At 31.8% G+C, this 20,717-nt stretch overlaps 5 protein-coding genes across 5 annotated transcripts; 1 reads left to right on the top strand and 4 right to left on the bottom strand.

The window, feature by feature from the left end:
• Positions 1–823: 823 nt before the first annotated feature.
• LOC129791272 (cystathionine beta-synthase) lies at positions 824–8,366 on the bottom strand. The gene is made up of 11 exons (XM_055829343.1): positions 7,641–8,366; positions 7,346–7,519; positions 7,119–7,225; positions 6,649–7,032; positions 5,444–6,280; positions 5,326–5,372; positions 4,632–4,732; positions 4,455–4,564; positions 3,120–3,709; positions 2,427–3,051; positions 824–1,165 (listed from the first exon to the last, which is right to left on the bottom strand). The coding sequence occupies exons 2-11, from the start codon at positions 7,474–7,476 to the stop codon at positions 1,056–1,058; spliced, it is 3,042 nt and encodes a 1,013-aa protein (XP_055685318.1). The 5' UTR covers positions 7,477–7,519; positions 7,641–8,366; the 3' UTR covers positions 824–1,055.
• Positions 8,367–8,484: 118 nt separating this feature from the next.
• On the bottom strand, positions 8,485–9,469 carry LOC129790452 (microsomal glutathione S-transferase 1-like). Its single transcript, XM_055827927.1, has 3 exons — positions 9,270–9,469; positions 8,872–8,951; positions 8,485–8,797 (listed from the first exon to the last, which is right to left on the bottom strand). The coding sequence occupies exons 1-3, from the start codon at positions 9,399–9,401 to the stop codon at positions 8,554–8,556; spliced, it is 456 nt and encodes a 151-aa protein (XP_055683902.1). The 5' UTR covers positions 9,402–9,469; the 3' UTR covers positions 8,485–8,553.
• An 881-nt stretch (positions 9,470–10,350) lies between these two features.
• LOC129791271 (microsomal glutathione S-transferase 1-like) lies at positions 10,351–10,787 on the bottom strand. Its single transcript, XM_055829341.1, has 2 exons — positions 10,740–10,787; positions 10,351–10,671 (listed from the first exon to the last, which is right to left on the bottom strand). The coding sequence occupies exons 1-2, from the start codon at positions 10,785–10,787 to the stop codon at positions 10,351–10,353; spliced, it is 369 nt and encodes a 122-aa protein (XP_055685316.1).
• A 533-nt stretch (positions 10,788–11,320) lies between these two features.
• On the bottom strand, positions 11,321–16,344 carry LOC129790450 (uncharacterized). Its single transcript, XM_055827925.1, has 4 exons — positions 14,520–16,344; positions 12,740–12,839; positions 12,408–12,590; positions 11,321–12,340 (listed from the first exon to the last, which is right to left on the bottom strand). Exons 1-4 carry the CDS (start codon positions 14,796–14,798, stop codon positions 11,952–11,954), a joined length of 951 nt encoding a protein of 316 aa, XP_055683900.1. The 5' UTR covers positions 14,799–16,344; the 3' UTR covers positions 11,321–11,951.
• A 1,374-nt stretch (positions 16,345–17,718) lies between these two features.
• Positions 17,719–20,692, top strand: LOC129790449 (lipid storage droplets surface-binding protein 2). Its single transcript, XM_055827924.1, has 3 exons — positions 17,719–18,786; positions 19,786–20,223; positions 20,297–20,692. Exons 1-3 carry the CDS (start codon positions 18,552–18,554, stop codon positions 20,575–20,577), a joined length of 954 nt encoding a protein of 317 aa, XP_055683899.1. The 5' UTR covers positions 17,719–18,551; the 3' UTR covers positions 20,578–20,692.
• Positions 20,693–20,717: the final 25 nt, after the last annotated feature.

The following is a 20,717-nucleotide window of genomic DNA, read 5'->3' as shown; positions in this document are numbered from 1 at the left end:
GAAGAGATAGGCTTTGTTTTATGATGTAAAATTAATTTTTAAAAAATATTAAACTTTATCAGAAATCTTCACAGGGCTAATTGGGAATTCAGCTCGATGTGCCTGGAAGAATATAGCTGTACAAATAAAAGCTTTCGGAGACTACTAATACTTTCACAAGTGCACAGTATTCTATTCCTTTTCGACACAAAATCACTGAATTTTATTCTAAAAATAATTAAATTTTCACTTTGAGGGGCTAATTTTAAATTAATTTCTTTTCAAGGTAAATTCCGTGCACCATCATGAACTGAAAACGCACATTTACATTTGTTTATATGAAACAGCACCCTTATTCAGTCTCCCAGCAACGACTTATCCCCCATAGTTCCCTTACCATTCCCACATAATACCTGCATATCAGTCATAATCGCACCTACAATGCCGCGAGGCGAATTGCCGTGAAAAAAAGCGATAAGAATTCGTTTTTTTATTTGAATTTGAATAGAAAAAATCGACGGCTACAACACTGGAAGGAGTTTCTGTTGGTCACTTATTAATTTTTGGAGTCTTCAGATATTTACAAGCATAATCTAAGGGATGGTCAAATAATTTTTCAGCATTGAAGAATTTTTACAGCGCTTTTCAAGAATTTTGAAATAAAAAATTAAAATTTTCTTACATTTTCGTTTAATGACCAAATGTTGATTAGAATTTTATATTTTAGGTTTTGAAAAAATTTATTTGAAGTTTTTACATTTTCGTCAAAATACATAATCAGGTAGATTTGAAACACCAGTTTAGGTTAAATACGTTTAAGGTTCTGAACTAAAAATTCAACAAGTTTTGTCAACTGCTGATTTTATTTATTAATTAAAATTCATAATGTAATACAAAAAAGCACTTATAATATACTATGATACGTAGAATGTTTCACATCATTCAAATAAAATTATATTTAGGTGGAACATAATGTTAATCATACAAATTTTTAAATTCTCTTTCATTTCTGTTTATAAAAGAACAATAATTTATTTTAATACACACATTTAACTAAAATTTTCAGCACAATATCATTATAATTTATTTCTAGAATTGTCAGAATTTGATATATAACTTAAGAACTCAGATCTAGTTATAAGTTTTTGTATTTTTTCTCTTGGTTTTGAGCATGGAACTGGAACTTCTGCAAATAAAATTTGATTAAAACTTAAGAACTTCATTCTGAATGCCAAAAAAATGTACTGGTAAGCTGACCAAGCTTACGAGAGCTGTGTTTCTTTCAGTGTACCAATTTTGTGAGAGCAAACCTAAACGCGAATTAATTTAAATACGCGCAAAGTCGGGAAAAGTAGAAAAGTCATACCCTAAGAAATCTTTAGAAGGCCATATCTCGAGAACGGATCCATAGATTTTCATAAATTTTTTTTGTTTGAAAGGTCTTGAAGTCAGCTATAACATATCGAAAAATGAAAAAAATTTATGTCGCCATTTTCGAAAAATTCGAGTTCGAAATTTTCGAAAACTTTGTTTTTGACTTTAGCGCCTCTTGCGGTCATTTCTCGAAGTTGCAATGTTCTAGACATTTGTAGGGTTTCTCGAAACCTTTCATTTGCGCTTGAGTTGATCAAGATCGGACTTGTAGAACCCGAGATATGACATGCCAACTTTGGAAGGCTATATCTCGAGAACGGATCCATAGATTTTCTTCATTTTTGGCATGAAGCTAGATAATATGGTCAGCTACAACATATCAAAAAACGAAAAAAATTTATGTCGCCGTTTTCGAGATATTCATCGAAAACTAATCGAAAATTTTGTTTTCGATTTTTGGCCCCCTAGCGGTCACTTTTGAAACTTCGGATGTTCTAGAGAGTTGTAGGGTTTGTTGAGAGCTTTCATTTGACCCCGAGTTGATCAAGATCGGTCAAGCCGTTTTCGAGTTATAGTCGATTTTCGATGAAAAATTATGGCGGCCATATTGACTAAACGGCTTGACCGATTTTCGAAAATGAGGTATCGTTGGAAAGGTCTTGATGGCCCCTACAACATACCAAAATTTCAGATTTTTAGCTGTTACAGGGGCTGAGATATAGCGAAAACAAAATCTGACAGTTATTCAAAATGGCGGACGGGGGGGTGGGGGGTAAAATTTGACATCATAATCGGACGTCTTCCGGTCGATATTTAAACTTTGCCGTTTACCGCAAGTCTCTATCTATCACCGTTCTCTTGCAATTTATGGTTGAACTACGGCGGACGGACGGCCGGACGGCCGGACGGCCGGAAAAAAAAATTTTTGGCGCATACGTTTTTTGGAATGTGGGGACCCTAATTCGTGCTCATCCCAAGTTTGAGCCCGATCTGACGACTTTCGATTTTGCTCGGTACACAAAAGCTGTGTCTGAAAGAAACACAGCTAAAACATAGTTCTGAATTATATTTACCTTCTGTTACAACAACGAAAGGCTCCTTTTGTAGAATGCATGATATTAGGCCAAGATTAGTTGAACCTTGTACTTTTCGGAAAGTCTTCAATAGAGCTTTCGCAACAGGAAAATCATCGTTTGACCCTTCACATAGTTTAGTCGTTAACATTTCCGTTGTTACAATTCCTAAGAGGTATCCTTCATCTGTTTCAACGGGAAGCTGATCAACCCCCAAGTTTAGGAGGGTCGCAGTTGCTTTTTGAAGAGTTTGCGAAGATTTGACGGCATTTAAATCAGCAGTTGGAACTTGATCTGCATGGTTGTTCCACCACCAAAGTTCACACTTATTTTCTAGCGGAAGAAATCCTCTCACTTGCATCCAATTGTCGGAAACGAACTTTGTCATGTAATTTCTTATTCCATCTGGAAGAATTACAACGCACTTCTGCCCCTCTTTCAGGTCCTTGGCAGCTTTTAAAGCAATACTCATTGCTGCTCCACTACTTCCCCCGCAAAGAAGACCTTCTTCGGCAATTAAGCGTCTTGACATAGGGAATGCATCAGAGTCGTTACTCTTGTACCATTTATCGACAAAATCATGCTTGAGTACTGTAGGAATAAAGTCATATCCTATACCTTCCACCTGCAAGTTAGGATTTTAAAAAAAGGTTAGGAAATAATATTTTAATAATTAAAAATCTTTTTTCTTACTTCAAAGAAAGTTGTATCGCTTTGATTAAGCAATTCTGGTCTTGCTAAAATTGATCCTTCAGGATCAAATGAAACTATTTTGCATTTTGGGCAATTCTCCTTCAATGCCTTCCCAATACCCGTGACCGTTCCTCCGGTTCCTGCACCAGCCACAACCATATCGATATCATTATCAAATTGCCAAAGTAATTCAGATCCCGTTCCCTCCTTGTGTGCCAACCAATTACTTGGATTCGAATATTGTCCCATAATTACGGAATTTGGGATTTTTTTCTGGAGATCCTGAGACACCGCGAAAATTCCCTGTGGTGATAAATATCCCGCTTCCGTGGGAGTACGAATAATTTCAGCTCCCAGGATCTTCAGTGTGTCAACTTTTTCATTTGAATTCTTTTCCGCCATGACAATTATGCATTTATAGCCTTTTACGGCACATGCAAGAGCAACGCCAATTCCGGTATTTCCAGAAGTTGGTTCAATAATCGTTGAACCCTCCTTAATGAGACCCTTCTCTTCGGCATCTAAAACCATGCGGTAGCCAATGCGATCCTTCACAGATCCACCAGGATTGAGAAATTCACATTTTGCATCTAGTGTGGAAAATGAATTAGAAATATTTTGAAATTGGCATAATTATTTAATTATTCAAAATTAAAAAAAAAAGAAAATGTCTATAAAATTAAAAAATTGACTCAAAAGTAAATGTACTAGCATAAGAAAATTATTCAACTACTTTAAAAATAATTATATTAAATGCTATAATTTATTAGTTTAATTTTCTTATAATATATATTGAGTCTAGTTCATAAACATTTGACCAATTGACCTGCCAATTGACCACTATTTAATTATTTCAAAATTATTTGACCTAATTCCTTTAATTCTTTACCGCATCAAATTCCTGCGGTCACCTATCATGCAGTAAATAAAACAATTTACGATAACGAATGACCTAATTGGTCAACAAACTTTTTTTTTAATTAGAAATTTTTAGAAATACTATTGAAGATTTCGTCATCATCCACGATTAACGAATTGAAGAAAAAAGTCTTTATTTCCAAGATATTTTTACTTTTAATGATCATTTTCCTATCTCGATATTTTTTAAAATTTTAATGCACAACATAGAATAACACAGATTTGCCCAAGATTTTCTTTTGGAATTTTTGAAACGTTCAACTTCAAAATTGTCTACAAAAATCATTTCTCAAGCAACATTTTTGAAATGTTACACAAAAAGTCCTAAAACTCTTCTTTTAACCGAACAAATCTGGATAAGAAGTTAAGAATGTTGCTAAAGTTTATTGAATAAAATACTATTTTATTAACACTTACACATGTCACATTTAATTCCCAACGATTGAGGAATTTTATTGAGTTTCACAACAGGTGTAAATCCAATAGCATGAAGAATATTTGGGTGGATTTTTTTAAGTTCGGGTTTACTTTGAAATAAAAAAAAATATTAGGATTTAGAGAAGGAACTAAGAAAAATCACAATTAAATCATTACAATGGTCTACTTGGAGGTTCAGTATTTTCCCACAATCTCGATTCAGTATCCGGACTTTCAAAATTAGGATCTATATCCCATATTGTTTGCACATGAGGACACTTATTGCTTTCCATTTTTTATTCTTTTTTTTTATTTCAGAAGCACAATTTTAAACACTTCACAATTTTATTGTTTTCCTGCCGATTGTTTGAAACACTTTGAGTAGTAATAAGGCCAAGCTGGACAGTTTTTATAGTTACAAGCATCACAGGAAGTCCAACCAGTAAGCCACAAGTTCAATTGAATAAAAAAATCATGGTGAAGATACCATTTTTGTAATGCGGTTTCTTATATATTCTCTGTAATAACCAAAATCATTTTATTTACTTCTAAAAAAGGTAAATGCATACAATTTTATCAGCTGCCATAGACACATGTAATATACGTATAATATTACGTGTGAGATCTCCCAAGCAAATATGAAAAATAGTAAAAATTATCTTCTGTGGTTACAATTTACGGGAGTTATGTAATATACTACGTACATAATATGGAGTAGTATAGGGTTGCTATATGTTAATTTTTTATCTTCCACAAAATTTGCTTAAATAATTCATTATCCTTCCCTTCTTGACACATTTCCCTTCTTGTTTTGTTTTTATGTTTTATTAAATATTTCTCAGAGAGATTTGCTCGTAATGTAAGAAAGTACATCCATGCGTGTAACAATTCCAGCGGGAATTTCTACGTTGTCACGATCTGAAAAAATGATCAAAATATTAAATTTTACCGAATAAATTAATAAAAAAATATATATCTTCACTCCTCACATTCAACAATAACCGCAAAAGGATCCTTTTCGAGGATTCTAGAAGCAAGTCCCAGGTGAGTGTCCTTTTTAATTTTACGAAATTGTTTGAAAATAGCTTTTCCAATTTCCTGATCTGCCTGGACGTTGAATGTTCCAGTTTTTAGCATTAATTCACCCAATGTTACAGCACCTTTGAGTGCGCCCGTTTTCTCATCAACGACCACTGCATACTCAAAATTGTTCTTCTTCAGCACATTGACCACTTGTTGAATTTTATCCGTAGAAACAAATTTAATTAAATCTGTTAAATCCAATTCGTTTACTTTCTTATTCCACCACCAGTGATTATGAACATTTTCGGTTTCCTTCAAATTCCTTGCTTCTAGCCAATTATCTGAGATGAATTTGGTCATGTAGTTTCTTACTCCGTCAGGTAGGATAACAACGCATTTTTGACCTTTCTTTAGCTTTCGTGCTGCCTTCAATGCAACGGACATTGCTGTACCACTTGATCCGCCACACAAGAGTCCTTCTTCGCTAATTAATCTTCGTGCCAGAGGAAGGGCCTCCTTATCGTTGGACTTTACCCATAAATCCACAACTGAACGATCTAGAACAGTTGGGATAAAATCATAGCCAATTCCTTCAACTTCGTAGAAAGACACATCGGTCTTATTTAGCTCATCCGGTAGTGATAGAATAGATCCTTCTGGATCAGCTGCAACCACCACACACGAAGGACATTCCTCTTTCATTTTTCGTCCTATTCCACTAACTGTTCCTCCTGTTCCAGCACCACAGATAACCATATCCACATGCCCACCTAGTTGATGAAGAATTTCAGCAGCAGTTCCATCTAGAACAAATGTTTGATTAATTTAGTTATCAAGAAAATAATTTGAATTAAAAAATTAACTTCATAGTATAGGAAGCACGGGAAGCACATTTCTATGTATATAACTACATTAATTACTTCATAATCTCGCGACAATTGTAAGTATAAGCAAAAAAGCCCATAATGAAAAATCTTCGGATGACATGCAAAATTTAATCTCGAAAATGGAATTAATATAGTAAAAACATATTTACGTGTTCTATTATCTCATTGGCTATATAAGTAAATCATACTTATGTTGATAATATTTTTTGCTTCATTATATAACTACGTAATACTGACTTAAATTACGCGAAATGTACGAAATTGAGAATCTTCTCTGTACGTACCATAGTGGCTAACTGGATTGCTCGCATTGCGATACTGATCCAAGATCACTGAATCCGGAATTTCCTTTTGGAGCTTTTGCGCGACAGCAATAAGTCCTTCCGGTGAATCAAAGCTCGCCTCAGTTGGGGTACGAATAATCTTTGCACCGAGAGCCTTCAGAGCATCTACTTTTTCATTGGACATTTTCTCGGGCATAACAATCAAGCATTTGTAGCCCTTTACCGCACAAGCCATCGCCAGACCAATTCCAGTATTTCCCGATGTTGGTTCAATTATCGTACAACCGGGCTTTAGGATTCCCTTCTCTTCGGCATCAGCTACCATTCGAAAGCCAATGCGATCTTTTACTGAACCACCAGGATTCAGGAATTCACATTTTGCATCTGAAATGGGAAATTAAGTTTTTTAGAATAAGTCTTTTGGATTCTTAATTTTTTTAAGTAAATTAAAATTAGATTAGTTAACTCACACATATCGCATTCAATGCCCTCAGCTTGCGGAATATGATTCAACTTAACGAGAGGTGTATGACCAATAGCATGTAAAATGTTTGGCATAACTTTAGGACGTTCAGTTCTGAAAGAGAAAATTAAAATAAATTACTTTTTGCTTATTTAATTCTCATTGAACAGAATTTATTAGAATAAAAAATATTTAAAAAATGAAATTAAATATGTTTAGAAAAAAAAAACTTACAATTTCCACTGCGTATGAGGACATTCAGCTCTTTCTTTTCCAGCCAACCATGTGCATTTAGATGGTAAATCCGGACGCACAAAGTACGGCATTACTTTGGAGATGTCATTCTCCTGATTGTTGCTCTGCATCTTGATGACTTGTTGTGTTGTAAATTCTCAACTTTCAGCAAATCTAAATAAAAGAATTAATTAATTCACAAGAAGTATATTTTCACACTTATTGCTCTCAATTTTACAACTTCATATTAGTTTAAGTGTAAAATATAGATTAAAAATTGCTAAAAATACTTAACCTGATAATCTGTTGTTCACAACTAATTAATCATACACTTTGACAAAGATTTATGATTACCACTGATAAGCGCAACACTTTAAGTAAAAACCAACAGCTTAACACTGTTCACGGATAAATAGAGAGTGAGGTTTGATGACCAAAACGAATGCTTATTAACTTTATTTAACTAGATTGTACTTCATTTTTGTTTCATTTACTAAATATTATGTACCTATATTTGTCTCATTCTCAGTGAATATTTCTCTTTTACACTTATACACTATTTTGTATTTTCTACCTCTCTCTAATGCCGGTTGTGAACGTATGTGTAAAAATATATAATCAGTATATAAATATATATAAGGCATACAATCATTATGTATGCATACACCACCACATACACTAAAGCTGGCAGATACAGGGTGTAGAAAAAGTATTTTTATTATTTATTTTTGTTTATAGTTTTGAACACCTGTGCAAAAGGGAGATAAGACACAATATGCCCTACTGAGAAATTTTGGGTGAACTCATTGTAATTTTTTTTACTAAATCAATAAAATGGTAAATTAAAGTAAATTAAAAAAATAAAAATCGGATAAAGGTCAGTTTAAAAAAAAAAACTCGTATCATTGTCGACGCTCTAAGAAAAGGGTAAAAGAGAACGTGAAATATTCTAGTATGTAGATTATTGAATATGCATTTTGAGACTTCTCCGTCAAATGGTAAAATAACACCCATAGAAAATATAAGGCCTCTGATATAAAACAATTATTTAATCGATTGCAAAGTGACAACTCATTCTTTGAATTTTTAATAGGGAAAATCTGCTTAGTCATTTTGAATTTTTAACTAATCCCAGGATGTTTCAAACATCAATAAAAAATTATTGTAAAGTTCATCATTTTTCATATTTTATATTGCTTCAATTTTTTTTAAATGAAGAATACAATTGACTTAAAAGCCATATATAGGGTAGATCCTAGGCAGACAACCCATGCAATTCCCCTTGCAGGTTGAGGCACAACCCAGACTGCATAAACGAGAGTATGAACTATTCTTGCAATCCCTGCAGCTCTAAATAGATTGATAGCAAGGGCGGGTTCAGGATTGGTCAATACGTAGAAAAATGCAACAAGGACGAATGGGAAAATATTCTCCAAATCATTGCGATGAGCTCTGCAAAATGATGATAAAAAATATGTATGTAGAACTGGCACACAAAAGTATATTATAGGTGGTTTATAGTATACCTTCTTACACGTTCTACATCAGGATCATCGAATTTAACCTTCAATTTTTTTCCAGCAGCATCTTCAGGATTGGCAAAGACCTAAGACAAAAATAATTGTAAAAAGACTACATTATGGCGAATAAATACAAAAACGAATCACATACTATATATAAATATATTATGTACCTATATATAAGATAATTCTTATCGTTGGTTGTGTAATAAAACATAAAATAGAATTATGATTATTTTGCTAAAACATTCAATCCTACAGGGAATTAGTTTTTTAAGCAAAAAGTGAATTTCGACAAATCACCATAATTCATCTTTATGAAAAAAAAAAGTACAGAAAGGTCAGATAGGTATTGAATGTCTTAATATGCGAGTAATTACATCCATAAAAAGAAATATTTTTACCTTATTCTTGAAACGCTGTCGTCCTGTCAAAAAGGACATAGCCAAAGTTTTGACTATAAGGACAGTTGACCAGAAGACATATGCTCTGAATACAACATTCTCATTAGAGATAATATCAGAAAAGTCCACCATGATTTGTCGTTTTTCGAGACCGTAAAAAATACACCTATCACTTGACTCTACTCTTCAAACACTGCCCATGTTTTTGATAGATTTTGAGTATATGAAGCTAAAGAAACGTACTTATACATTTAATCACCGAAGTTTACTGATTACAAACATATATAACTTGTACTTGTATGCATTTAATATGTTGTACCGTACAGTGATACTAAAATCTACACGTATCATTGATATCTATTTTTTTTCAACGCAACATTTCTTGAAGGTCGTTTTGGTCATTAGTCTCAGTAAGGATCGTCATTTAAAATTCCTTTTCAATAGTCCCTCAAGTCCTGTTTTTTTAGGTTCCGTATTTTGTATATTTTGTCCAATTAATATAGTCATGTCTATTATGTAAAGGTTAAAAGATATAAAATAAAAACTTTATTGATGTGAATTTATTCTTCCATGTAATTCAGTGCATTCTAATTACACATTCATGTATGAGAGATATAGATTTATAATTGAATGAAACATAATAGAAATTTATTATTACATAATAAATAATAAAATAAATTTAAATATTCTCACTCATAAATTTTTTTTATATTAAATTAGGTTTTCTTAAACAATGAAACTGATTTTATATTATAAAATTTTTAACAAGGATCTTATGCTCGTTTTTGTCAAATGCAACAATTTTCACATAAAGTTGTAACATTTTATGTATGAGTGGGAGGATGGTTATTTATCAAAAAATTTTCATTTAATACCATAGTATATATTGAAATATCTTTTAATTACATAAAACCTTTACTTTTACCTATAAACTTAAGCGATTGACTTTTTTTTTAAGTTGACTCGAAAAGTTCACAAATTTCCTCAAGTTTTCATAACTAAAAGAAGAGAAAAGTTTAGTGCAAAATGTTTGCAATTTTGGTGGAATTTCGGCCATCCTCCACAACTTCACGTGCACATTTCACCAAAATCTAATAATGCACATTATTGCCATATATATTTCAATCAAGTAGCATGTAAAGAAGCAAATAGCACGAGCTGGTTGACGAATGGGGTAGAGAGCGTATACAACTGTATGAATAATTCGAGCTGTTGCTGCAACTCGATATAAATTACTGGCGATTACTTTATTTGGATTTGTTAGTACATAAAGGAGCCCAATGGTAAGGAAAGGTAGAATATTTTCCATATCATTCAGATGTGCACGACGAACTCTCTCCACCTGTGGATCACTCTTCATTTCCATTTCTTGCTTAGGTAAATCTTCCGGATTAACAAAAGCCTACAAAATTGAACACTTATTTTAAATTAAATTCTCTTTTTCATCGCGTCGTACTAAATACAACTAACCGCATTTTTAACACGAAAGGTTCCTGTGAGAACGGACATTAAAAGCATTTTTAAGGTTAAAATACAAATCCACGTAACATATGCCGAAAACACTGGATTATCGCTAGAGATCAACGAATAAGCTGGTATAGTTTTATTCATTTTTTTTTAAATTTAGAATATCAATAAATCTTTAAGGATATTTAAGTTGTTAGCACACGACTTTACCACTTCGATTTCTCACAAGTACTGTGCTTGGATTTCCAAAGAACAATGCAGTGCAGGGAAAATGTTTAATAGAAATAGTCGTTCACCCCTACTTTTAAAATATATAGATCATTTACCTTCATAGTGGAATATTATCCTTTTCCATTAATGAAAATGCTTGACCAAAATGAAAAATTAAATATATGAGCATTTTTTACAAACATTTATGAATATGTATTCTAAAAAGGATCAAACAAGGGATTCACAGAAGTACTAAAAAAATCAACATAAAATGATTAAAAATCTTAGATCAAATATATACTTGACTTGTTATTCAGAAATATTGAAGTTAATGATCTAAAAAAAATTAATCAATCATACAAATCGGTAGGATATCGTTTTTATTAAATTTTTTATTGTTCAAAAAAAATATCACAGAACATAAATATGGAGATATGCTACTATGTAGTTAAAGAAACGAAACAAATTCATGTATTTTTTAAAGGAAGACGAACCATTTACAACTACACACATGCGTACGTCTCCTCGTAGTGTTTATGAAACTACGTATGTCGTTTAATTTCCATAGCATATCAAGAAACCCTCGAGCTCTAATTAATATCATGATAGTCTCTAAAAATATCTTTTTTCATATCTGTTTCAACTCACAAGTCATTTGTTCGAAAGTTTATTTATTTGTTTGTTTTCCTTTTAAAAATATTTGTATTTTCTTCTGATATTTCACTAGGTTGTTTGTATTTTACCTATACTAATTTATATTTTATTTTATTCTATTTTAATTAAATTGTATAGGTATACATTTTTCATAATAAAAATATATTTTCTGTTTCATTTGAAATTGATTTTAAAATTTCGTAAGATTTTTTTATTCTAGTTACCTATTTTAAATATCCACCATCGACTTAACCTAATTCTCTTTAATTTGCAAGGTGACTAAAAAATCAATATAATGGTCTTTTATTGATGAACCTATGGGAAATAGTACAGATGATATATTGTTGGTTTTTAGTACAATTTATTATCGAACCATTGCCACGTCTTAATATTGCCATCGTCCACGATGTATGAATAGCAACGATTTCGATAGCTCATAGCACATGAAATTATGGGATACTCCTCCCTAAAGCATTGTGGTCCTAAAATATTAAAATATGTATAGCCAATTTTATTTGATACAAATGTATTAATTTTTTTGAGGCAATAGTAGAATTCTCGATCACAATCACAGTGAGATCTCGTGAAAAGACCACTATTTTGTAAACCATAATCTTGATTTCTGGGCTTAATGTAAAATGGGCACATATCGTGCATTTTGCAGCAGTTGTCTGTTGAAGCGAAGAATCCAAGATCAGATGTTCCATTGGCTAAGTCACCTCCTCCACACCAAAGTGTTCCTATAAAAATAATTTTATTTTAGTAAATTTTTTTATTGACAAAAAAATGTTTATTTAGTCCACCCACCAGGATAAATTGCTTTAATGTGATCCTTAAATTTATCAATCAATTCATTTGTAAATGGTATGTTGACATCAAGACCAGCAGTGGAGGAAAACTTTTGGCCAAAGAATTTGAAAGTAGGTTTATTTCGTATCGAGAATGGGCTTTTGTAGTCATAATTTTGCTTTAGATTGTTGGTCAGTTTTTCTGGAATTTAAACGAGATTAAGTTATCCAAAAGAATGTTTTATATATGAAAATTTATAATAGGTAATAATGAGAAGGGGGCTATGTGGATCCGCAAGGAATCCAAATTTAAAGTGCAGAAGAAGAATAAGAATAATGAGAAATTCTTACCTATAAAAATGAATGGTGGATTGCGATTTTGATATTTGTACCCGTTTATATTATGAATATTTGTCTTTACTGCCGTTACTGCCAAAGGAATTGAAGGTGCCTGTTAAAAATAAAAATCAGGAATTTACATTAGAATTTAAAATTTTAGATTTAAAAAAATTACTTTTAGAATTCTAATAATAAAATTCCTTAAGGAAGTTTTCCAAGAAAGGAATTTAGTCACTGAGAAATGAAAAAAATCTTCTTTCGAGGAACAAATGTGATACGATTAATCGTAGTGTAAAGGATCAAAATAATAAGGAATTGTCAAAGAAACTTTAGGTACTAGCCAGAGAAGAGCCAGCAAAGATTTACCCAAAAATACACAAATCAAGGGAAAAATTGAAAATTCTTATTTTTTGCATTTGAAACTTTCCTTTGGTACATATCGATCAGGCTCATCGACGAACCTGCGGGTACGGGATGACCCAAAAAACCATTCAGATTTGCTCTAAAATCAACAGGAGAGCCAGAAAATGCGAAAAACTGCTTTTAGCCAAAAATATGTCTAAACTTCAAGGTAAAAATTGAAAATTCTTATTTTTTGTATTTGAAACTTCCCTTTGGTACATATCGATCAGGCTCATCGACAAACCTACGGGTACGGGATGACCCAAAAATCCATTCAGATTTGCTCTAAAATCAACAGGAGAGCCAGAAAATGCAAAAAACTGATTTCAGTCAAAAATATGTCTAAACTTCAAGGTAAAAATTGAAAATTATTATTTTTTGTATTTGAAACTTCCCTTTGGTACATATCGATCAGGCTCATCGACAAACCTACGGGTACGGGATGACCCAAAAATCCATTCAGATTTGCTCTAAAATCAACAGGAGAGCCAGAAAATGCAAAAAACTGATTTCAGTCAAAAATATGTCTAAACTTCAAGGGAAAAATTGAAAATTATTATTTTTTGTATTTGAAACTTCTTTCTCATGTAAGATATTTAATTCTTACTAATATTTTAGATATTCTTTCGATATCTATCTTCCGTTAAAATTTCTTTCTTTCTCCAAAATTTGCGCGAAGCGCAACAAATCCCCGCGAAGCGGGGCGAGGTAAATTGGAGCGAAGCGACAATTTACCTCGTCAGTGAATAAACTCCTTTCCAAAACTCTTTCACAGAATTTTTTTTACCTCCAACGGAAAAGCATTTTCTGAGCTTTTTTTTCTTTTCGATTAACTTCCTCTTTCCCAATTATTCCTGGCAATTTATTGTGTTCATTATTATCAGTTTATTTTGAGCTCATTTATTTATTAAAGCGTTCTATACCATGAATATAATAAGCTTTCATTGTGATGCAATGAAGGCGTGGTGAATATTCACTCAAAATTAGTCAAGTAGCATCTCATTTTCATTTTTACAAGACTTGCAATGTAAAGCTTGGCCTTCGACTGTCTTCTTGCACAACCCCATGTGAATTATTACTACTCTTATAATTAATGTTGACTGTGCAGTTTTTTTTTGGTCGAGAAATATTTTAGACAAAAAAAAAAGATTAATAAAAAATTAATATTTTAACTTTTCTTGATTAATTTTTGTTTTAATTTTTTACACGTTTCAATCAGACTGCAAGTTGCCAGATATTCACTCTTTAACATGAAATTGTTATTATATAATATTTTTGAAATGCTGACATTGCATCTGCGAGACATACATAATGTAAAGTTTAAGTCTATTTGCTCTTTCAGAGGTTAAGCAACTGATTTTAAAACAAAATATTTACTTTTTTTCCTTACCTGTTGTAAAAGTTTACCAAATGGTGTATGTTTTTGCAGATTTTCGGAGTATTTATTCCATTCATTGCGTTTTATATTTGGAAAATAATAATTTGTTAAATTTTTCTCTTGTCTTTCGTTATTATCAAAAAGATCTCCACCAATGTTTCCCCTCTCAATGAAGTGCAATAAGTCATAGAGCGTTGCTCGAATGATTGAGGAAGAAAACATAAATAAAAAATACAGCACACAAACTTTATTGTTCATTATATGATTGTCGGTTGTCAATTTACCCAACATAATTACTACATTGAAGCACTTATTTAGTATCTTCGTGCTCTTTAAAAAATCACTATCACCATTCTTCTCACTTTATGTAATAGCATAGGCATAGAAAAAGTATGCGATAGGGAGAAAGTTAGTACATCATTAGGGACAAATTCACTTTTAAAACCTCCACTTATAGGCACTGATTATTGTAGGTAGGTACGTATTATATATAATCACACCTACATATGTACATTTAAATATTTACATTTCTCACTTAATTGATTAAAAATCACAATTAAATTGTTTGTAAGGAATTTTATTAAACTTTTCTTATTAAACTTTTTAAACATTTTAAACTTTAAGCTCTAATACCATTTTTAATCACAAGAGGACACTTAACGATCACACAAGAAAAAAATAAAAAGAACTACAATTTAGTTTGTTTGCTATAATTCCTTTAGGAAATAAATTGTAAAGCACTGCTGAATGTATTCAGAGTAGTACGATGGCATAAATGCAACTGAACCCAACCTTCAGTTTTCGTTGGATTATAACTATATGGGTATATACCATTACTTCTTTAATATTTTGAGTTTTTTCTTCGACGATGGATGGGGGTAAATTGTTTTTTTGTACATTGTGTGATGGATAAACTGAAGTTAAGTAAGTGGAATGGTTTATGCTACACTATATGGTTCATATGATGAAGTCGCACTAAATGTACCTCATAAAAAACTTGCTCACTCGGTCAATTCAGATTGCGCATTTTTATACACAAATAATTTGACCTACATTATTTTTTGGGTGCACTCACAGTCCTTTCTAGGAATTGCCTAAGCAAATTAATGGCTGGGAAAGGCGGTCATTTTCAGAAGATTTTTTTTTTTTACTAAATGTAGGATGAAAGGCAAGACGAAAAGTCATATTCTTTTTTTAATTTTGAATTTGCATTTTTCTTAAAAAATTTAAATTTAAAAGAAAATATTATTTTGCTTTAAATTAAATTTTTGTAGATCATTTTCTAAACAAGTTATTTTGAATAGTCTAATTTTTCTCCATCTTAATGATCATGACTCATGAGATATCTTCTTATTATATATGAAGAAAAAGCATTTTTTTATAATCACATAATTTCACAACTAATAAAATGAGCTTGTTAATTTTTTCACATGGCAATTAAGTGGAATAAAAATCAGCTAATTACCTATTATAGTTGTACTCCTCACCACTAATGTGAGGTGTTTCCGATTACAGACAAACATGTGACCACTACCCGGCGTCTCCACTTTTATCTTATGCTAATTTTTTATAAGTAAAAACGTGGCTTATTTAAATCAGGTTTACAATCAGGTGTTGTTATTTACAAAAAAAATGAAAACTATGACATTTCAAAGAAAATCGCACACCGGGAATAATAAAACTGCACAAATCACACGACCAACTAGTTGATTCTCCTATCTAATAAATTCTTTTTTTTGCGATAGAGCTACAAATTATAGTATTGCTTTGTATAGAACTTGAATCAAGTAAAAATGCTTATTCTTTTGATGTCTTATCTGTCTTCATTCTCCTTCTTTTAACAACTTTCTTATTTACTTCCACTCGGTTAGAAATAAAAGTTTACGTAAGCTCTATCAGAATTAATCAAACATAGTAAGCAAAAAAAGAATCACATATATACAATGAATCGTAATCATAAGTATTTCTCTGTCCCGGCCAAAGTCCACATGTTGTTTTTCGTCGTAATTTCCCCGTTCTCACCCAGTATCTAACCAACCAACTCATTGGTGATACTTTTGAACTCTGTACTCATGGAGAGGCGCCGGAATGGCGAATAAAAGCAAAACATTTAAAAAGATTTGTTGTCATGCTCAAGAGAATTTCTCATTATATACCCACCTTTCATGATGTACGTGAGCAGTATTTGTCACTTTTAAAACTTTAGACTTTTGTAAAAATGGGACGCGATTTCTTCATTTTGTGTACTTTGGCTCGCATAGCGTGATGTTGTGATTAGGTAAAGTCAAAATGATAAAATTGAAATGGGAATTTTAAACTGAATCCAATAGGTGCCTATACAATTAGGTACATCTACATAGGTAGGATACAATATCTTTTCTTTGCTCTTCTAAATTAAACTATTAAGTTAATAAATGTTAAGAAAGTAAAGAAAAAGTCAATAAAATTGCCGGAAAAGTATATTTCTTAGAAAAGAACGTTCTTAGTCGAATATCTAAAAGTAGGTAGGTACGTCTAATTTAAGAAATAAACCGACAGAAGCACCACTAAATCTTTTTAGAAATTTATTTGCTGGTTCATTTAGTCGTAGAATATGTCAAAAAAATGATTTAAAAAGAAATTAAGTAAAACTTTAATTAAAAAGAAATAATTAATATGGAAAAAACAGGATAAAAGTACATTTGGAAGGATCAGCTGAAGAAGACTGAGGAACAGTTCAAACGCATCCTTATAATTTTGATTTGATGAAAGAGCTATCAAAGCTTCAATGCATCTTGTTCCTTCAGTATAGTCAAGTTCTGAGCGAAATTTTAAGGATGAGTTTGAACTTTGGGTTATTCATCTCCTTTGATGAAGCTTCCGGCAAAACTTTGGTCCTGAATTTTCCTATGATCAACTTTCATCAGTTCAATTTGCATATTCCTTACATATAAAATTAGAAAATTGCATAAGTTCCATGAACCATAAAGTCACGTAAACTACCAACAAGATATTTAGCCCGAAATGTTCTAAATTCAAGAATTTAGTTAATTATTTCACACGCTGCATAGTTAATCCTAACAGACTATGTAAATATTTTCTGAATACTCTCAAATCTTATAATATATTGAATATATTTGCTATTAAATGTTCAACATCTTCACACCTCCTCTATATATGTATCATACTTATGTATCTGTGAGACACATATCATGAAATTTTCACATGACTATTGACTGATTGGACTTTTGATTTGTCTAATATCTAGACGGTTGTAGTTTTATTCTATTAAAATCCAATCCCTGACATCCGGTAACACACAAAAACAACGATAACTTATAGGTGGCATATCTAGACGTCCACGAAGTGAGTAATAGACCCCGGCGAGGCACATTTATAAGGCCAGAGACGAAATTAGTTTTTTTTTTTCACTCCTCATGTGAATTATACCCATTTTTCCATTAGGTTTAAATACGCTCATTTTTCTCCCATTCAATCATCTTTCAAGTAAATTATCTTTGCATGCGACTCCAACACACATTAAACTTTATCACTTTATTTTTGCCCCTATAGACATTTCTAGATGTTTAATTTTTAACCATAAGAAATATCAGATAAGAGGTGATGACTTTATATACATACATGTCAATGTACATAATATACATACAAGTACGTTATATAAAAGTTTATATCAAATTGAATTTGAGCACAGTCTGGTCTGTACATATAAAAAGACTTGTTCCTTTGAATTGCTAATCAGTCAGCAAGTTATTTCAGCGGAGTGAGTTGTGTTTTATTGTTGGAGAAGTCATCAAAGTGTTTAGAAGAGTTCCTACGTTTAAATGTGTATTTATTAGTTTCATTCAGAGTTGGTACAATAAATTCAAGATTGAACAGCAGCATTCATTCATTCTCCATTTGAAATAATCAATTTATTAATATATTAAATGCTGGGTCAAGCAACCTTCTGTGCATAAGATTTTTGTGAAAGACAACACATTGAAAGCAATTGGATATAATTGTGGTTAAAAGTGAATTCAAAAGGAAATTCCCAAAGAAAAAAAAATGAATCAATCAGAAGATCACTCGATAAACGACTCAAAAGCATCAACTTCAAATGGTGCCCCAAGAAATAGTGAAGAAAATTGCGAAAGCTCCAATGAAATACAAAATAACACAATAGCTGTGAACGACAATCAGAGCCTTTTGCCGCATTTGGAATCTTTTGAGCGGATGATGAAACTTCCAGTCGTGGAAGCAGCATGGAGTCAAAGTCAAGATGTTTATGGAAAAGTGAAAAGTAAGTATATAATACACTCAGCATGAAAATGAATTTGTACATAACATATACAGAGTTATGTACAAAAATTTTCATTTTCCATGTATTTCTCAATTATTATGATTCTAAAATTAAAATATTTGACCGGCAACCTGAATTTATAATTGGATGTTAATTTTTATGCTATTAAGATTCATTTTTATTTGCTAGATTCGTTTTTTTCTCTCTCTCCTAACTTTAAAGTGTGTTTCAAGAGTGATGAACAGTGTGAAAGAGCACAGCTTCTGTGAATTACTTACATAAATTTTTTTCTGTGCATCAATCACCTTGAGATGACAGAGTTTTTAGCTTTTTTATCTCCTTTGTGTGAATGAAGTCTATAATATTATTTTAGAATACGTAAAAAAAAGAACTTAAAGCATTATAAAATGATTAAATTCTTATCTGAGGATGGAAAAAAAAACGTTCAAAATGGAACGTCTGTTCAAACTCTCAACTTCACAAAAGTCGTAAAAATGATAACACTTGATAAACTCCAACATCGACCCTGTTATCATATTTTTTCTTATATAAAATTTATGTACAATACACATTAGTCAAGCATTGCTATGAAAGAAAATGGATTATACCGCGTTTTGTGGACGAATTGCACTTTACTCGGGTATTTTGGGTTTTTTTTTTTAAAATAAATTTCTTCTTTGAATTAATCCATTTTAATTTTAAAATAAAACTCATGGAAAATTTGTTTAATCTTTTTTTTTATTCGTTTTTACGTTTTTTATGGTTCAATTTTTTTTAAAGTAATTTTTGATAAGGCGGCAAAATCCGTATTTTCTTTATTTATTCATCCATGAAGAATTTCGTGCTGAGAAAGCCCTCCAATGATAACAATTTTCGTAGTTTATGTACTTATGTACCTATAGGTATCACATGTTATGTTATCATTCTTTTTACCTACTCAAAAGATTTTTTTTCGAATATTTCAATTTAATTTATTAAAATTCAATTTTTCCTTTAAAGGTTCAAATGCAATGTTCAATTGGGCCTTCAACACCGCTGAAGATGCTCTTCGTGGTGCTGTACACATAACTGCTCCATTTGTACAAAGATTCGATCGACCAATTCATATTGTGGACCAAACACTTATGCGAGGAATGGACAAACTAGAGGTGAAGGCGCCCATCATTAAGGAACCTCCACAGGAAATTTACAATCATGCAAAAACAAAGATAATTGAACGCGTGCAACCGCATATAAACAAAGTTTGCTCACTGCGAAGTGCCAGTCAACAGAAAGCGGCATCCCTTAAGGAATTATCTTGGGCAAAGGCCAATGAAGTCCTTGCAACACAATACGGGAGTATGGCTGTTTCCGGAGTTGATACAACTGCAACTTTGGCTGAACGATTATTGGACTACTATTTCCCAAGGGCAGAAAGTGACGTTGAAGATGATAATTGTGAGTCAGAAAAAATCCAGAAATTAACAAAAATTTAAACTAATTTTCTGTTTATTTTTTAATTTAATTTCAGCTCCAATTTCCGCCAAAGAAGACCCAGTGTTGCACACCGTTCAAACAGTTGGACGCCTTTCCAATAAAATTGCCCGAAGAGTCTACCACACCGTGTCACGCCAAATGAAACATTTAAAGAAGCAGGACGTCCATGAATATGTTGCATCACTAATTGCCGTACTACGCTTAACACAGTATTTAAATTTCATTAATGAAAAGGTGACGTCCATTCAAAGTACCGCCAGTTCGAGCAAATCCAACAGTGAAACACAAAAAGTGGTCGCAAATAACAAACAATGATCAAATCTAGAATTAAACTTTTAGATTAGGAATGATCACAAATCATCTACATTTTCTTTTGTAATTTCATAAAATTGATGATTATTTTATTAAAAAGAATAATTTTTATAAAGGATCATGTGAATTTTTTTTTATGTTTT

This window comes from Lutzomyia longipalpis, chromosome 2 (assembly GCF_024334085.1).
Source record: "Lutzomyia longipalpis isolate SR_M1_2022 chromosome 2, ASM2433408v1".
Lineage (NCBI taxonomy): Eukaryota > Metazoa > Arthropoda > Insecta > Diptera > Psychodidae > Lutzomyia > Lutzomyia longipalpis.
The sequence above is the reverse complement of the archived record's forward strand: the minus strand, read 5'-3'. Positions and strand labels throughout refer to the sequence as shown.

Excerpts from the sequence above, each read along its gene's own strand:
- LOC129791272 (XM_055829343.1), bottom strand. The coding sequence starts at position 7,476 with ATGCAGAGCAACAATCAGGAGAATGACATCTCCAAAGTAATGCCGTAC. Across the intron at positions 7,226-7,345 it reads CCTCATACGCAGTGGAAATT|AACTGAACGTCCTAAAGTTA; the intron begins GTAAGTTTTTTT and ends TTTCTCTTTCAG. Across the intron at positions 5,373-5,443 it reads TTTTGCGGTTATTGTTGAAT|ATCGTGACAACGTAGAAATT; the intron begins GTGAGGAGTGAA and ends TCATTTTTTCAG.
- LOC129790452 (XM_055827927.1), bottom strand. The coding sequence starts at position 9,401 with ATGGTGGACTTTTCTGATATTATCTCTAATGAGAATGTTGTATTCAGA. Across the intron at positions 8,952-9,269 it reads GACAGCGTTTCAAGAATAAG|GTCTTTGCCAATCCTGAAGA; the intron begins GTAAAAATATTT and ends TTTTTGTCTTAG. Across the intron at positions 8,798-8,871 it reads GATGTAGAACGTGTAAGAAG|AGCTCATCGCAATGATTTGG; the intron begins GTATACTATAAA and ends ATCATTTTGCAG.
- LOC129791271 (XM_055829341.1), bottom strand. The coding sequence starts at position 10,787 with ATGCTTTTAATGTCCGTTCTCACAGGAACCTTTCGTGTTAAAAATGCG. Across the intron at positions 10,672-10,739 it reads CCTTTCGTGTTAAAAATGCG|GCTTTTGTTAATCCGGAAGA; the intron begins GTTAGTTGTATT and ends TCAATTTTGTAG.
- LOC129790450 (XM_055827925.1), bottom strand. The coding sequence starts at position 14,798 with ATGTTGGGTAAATTGACAACCGACAATCATATAATGAACAATAAAGTT. Across the intron at positions 12,840-14,519 it reads TTGGTAAACTTTTACAACAG|GCACCTTCAATTCCTTTGGC; the intron begins GTAAGGAAAAAA and ends TATTTTTAACAG. Across the intron at positions 12,341-12,407 it reads CATTAAAGCAATTTATCCTG|GAACACTTTGGTGTGGAGGA; the intron begins GTGGGTGGACTA and ends TTATTTTTATAG.
- LOC129790449 (XM_055827924.1), top strand. The coding sequence starts at position 18,552 with ATGAATCAATCAGAAGATCACTCGATAAACGACTCAAAAGCATCAACT. Across the intron at positions 18,787-19,785 it reads TGTTTATGGAAAAGTGAAAA|GTTCAAATGCAATGTTCAAT; the intron begins GTAAGTATATAA and ends TTTCCTTTAAAG. Across the intron at positions 20,224-20,296 it reads TGACGTTGAAGATGATAATT|CTCCAATTTCCGCCAAAGAA; the intron begins GTGAGTCAGAAA and ends ATTTAATTTCAG.